We start from the raw sequence: 2546 nt of genomic DNA, 5'->3' as shown, positions 1-2546 counted from the left end.
TTTTTTTTTTTGAGTTCTAGGAAAGAAGAGAAAGGCAACCAAAGTTATTTCGGCTTTTCTTGTATCCTGCTATTGACTTGGCATGACTGACATGAAGGAAATACTCTGCAAGTGCCTCACGGCGGGCATCCCATCGCCGCTGCCGCCTCCGTGCAAGGCGCTTGATGACAGCGTCCCACACGCGCCGAAGCGCAACCCGAGGCTCACACCGGAGGAACGCCGACAGGCCATCGCTAACGCGCTTCGTTACTTTCAACCCGCCCACCATGAGGAACTCGCGGCGGAGTTCAACAAGGAGCTCGACCTCTATGGTCACATCTACATGTATCGTCTTCGCCCCACACAGTACGAAATGAAGGCCTACCCGATCAGCTGCTACCCTGCCAAGACCAAGTACGCGGCGGCAATGATGCTGATGATCATGAACAACCTGGATAACCGTGTGGCAATGTTCCCACATGAGCTTATTACATACGGTGGTAACGGTGGTGTGTTCAACAACTGGGGGCAGTACTGCCTCACAATGAAGTACCTCAGCGAGATGACGGACCATCAGACACTGGCGCTGTACTCGGGTCACCCGATGGGTCTGTATCCAAGTCACCCAGATGCCCCTCGTGCCGTCATCACAAATGGCATGATGGTGCCCAACTACTCCACCCGAGAGCACTATGACCGTCTCTATGCCATGGGGTGCACGCAGTACGGGCAGATGACGGCTGGTTCCTTCTGCTATATTGGTCCGCAGGGTATTGTCCACGGCACCACCATTACGTTCCGCAATGCAGGACGTAAGTACCTTGGCGTTGAAGATCTTTCAGGAAAAGTTGTGCTGACCAGCGGCCTTGGTGGCATGAGCGGCGCGCAGGGTAAAGCCGGTGTGATTTGCCGCGCCGTCGTGGTGGTGGCAGAGGTGGACCCCAACGCGTTGTACAAGCGAAAGGAGCAGGGGTGGCTGATGGAAGTGGAGACAGATGTGGAGGCGCTCCTCGCCCGCATTCGCAAGGCTTCCGCCGCAAAGGAGGTGGTGAGCATCGGTTTCCTTGGCAACGTCGTCACCGTCTGGGAGCGACTTGTGAAAGAGAAGGAGCAGATTGTGCACCTCGGCTCTGATCAGACCAGCTGCCACAACCCGTTCAACGGCGGCTACTACCCAGTGCAGATTTCCTTCGAGGAAAGCAAGAAGATGATGGTGGAGCAGCCCGCTAAGTTCAAGGAGCTCGTGCAGGAGTCCCTGCGCCGTCAGGTCACCGCAATTAACGAGCTGGCCTCACGGGGCCTGCGCTTCTGGGACTACGGCAACAGCTTCCTCCTCGAGGCGTCCCGTGCGGGGGCGGAGGTGTGGTCGGCGAACGATACCGTGCGCAGCATCAACCGCTTCCGCTACCCGTCGTACGTGCAGGACATCATGGGCGACGTCTTTGCGCTCGGCTTCGGGCCGTTCCGCTGGGTGTGCGCGTCGGGGCTCCCAGAGGACCTCGCCCTCACTGACCGCATCGCTGCGGAGACGCTGGAAAAGCTGATGCAGAGCGCCGCTCCAAAGTCGCAGCGGCAGATATCTGACAACCTCCTCTGGATCAATCAGGCCGGTGAGAACAAGCTTGTGGTTGGCTCGCAGGCCCGCATCCTCTACGCCGACTGCGAGGGGCGGCAATGTATCGCGAAGAACTTCAACGACGCCATCCGCGACGGGCGGCTGAAGGGACCTGTGGTGCTCTCACGGGACCACCATGACGTGAGCGGTACCGACTCGCCATTCCGTGAGACGTCCGACCTCTACGACGGCTCGTCCCTCACCGCCGACATGGCGGTACAGAACGTCATTGGCGACTCCTTCCGCGGCGCGACGTGGGTGTCGCTCCACAACGGTGGTGGCACCGGCTGGGGCGAGGCGATGAACGGCGGCTTCTGCCTCATGCTCGACGGCTCTGCCGATGCGGAGCGGCGCTCCAAACTCATGCTGANCGAGGCGATGAACGGCGGCTTCTGCCTCATGCTCGACGGCTCTGCCGATGCGGAGCGGCGCTCCAAACTCATGCTGATGTGGGACGTCCTCAACGGCGTGTCGCGCCGCAGCTGGAGCGGCAACCAGTGCGGCCACGAGGCGATTGTGCGGGCGATGAAGCACGTGGAGGGTCTGCACGTGACGGTGCCGCAGCATGTTGACCCCACAGTGCTGAAGAAATATTAGCAGTAGCCACGTAGCGCCCAGGCATGTGTAACTTCTGCGTGGACTATTACTACTACTACTACTACTACTACTACTACCACTACTACTACTACTACTACTACTACCACTACTACTACCACTACTACCACCACTACTACCACCACTACTACTGCCACTATGAAAGGACGTTTTGTTCTGTTTTTTTGTTTTGTTTTGTTTTTTGTTTTGTTTTTTGTTTTGCTTTCCTTTTTGGTTTTTGTTGTTTGTTGTGTTGTTTATTTTTCTCCAGCGGGCACCAGCCGACGCTGTGTCCCCCACACGCACAGAGCGGAGGAGGAGGAGGAGTGGACGAGACAATGAGGAGAGAAGCGTGGAT

At 57.6% G+C, this 2546-nt stretch overlaps 1 protein-coding gene across 1 annotated transcript; it reads left to right on the top strand.

Moving 5' to 3' along the window:
* Window positions 1-82: 82 nt before the first annotated feature.
* Window positions 83-2191, top strand: DQ04_12151000 (putative chloride channel protein; the record flags this gene model as incomplete). Its single annotated transcript, XM_009316692.1, has 1 exon — window positions 83-2191. One exon carries the CDS (start codon window positions 83-85, stop codon window positions 2189-2191), a length of 2109 nt encoding a protein of 702 aa, XP_009314967.1.
* Between the last annotated feature and the right edge of the window lie 355 nt (window positions 2192-2546).

The sequence above is a fragment of the Trypanosoma grayi genome (genome assembly GCF_000691245.1).
Source record: "Trypanosoma grayi strain ANR4 Tgr_1215_V1, whole genome shotgun sequence".
Taxonomy (NCBI): domain Eukaryota; phylum Euglenozoa; class Kinetoplastea; order Trypanosomatida; family Trypanosomatidae; genus Trypanosoma; species Trypanosoma grayi.
This window is presented reverse-complemented; position numbering and strand designations above follow the sequence as displayed.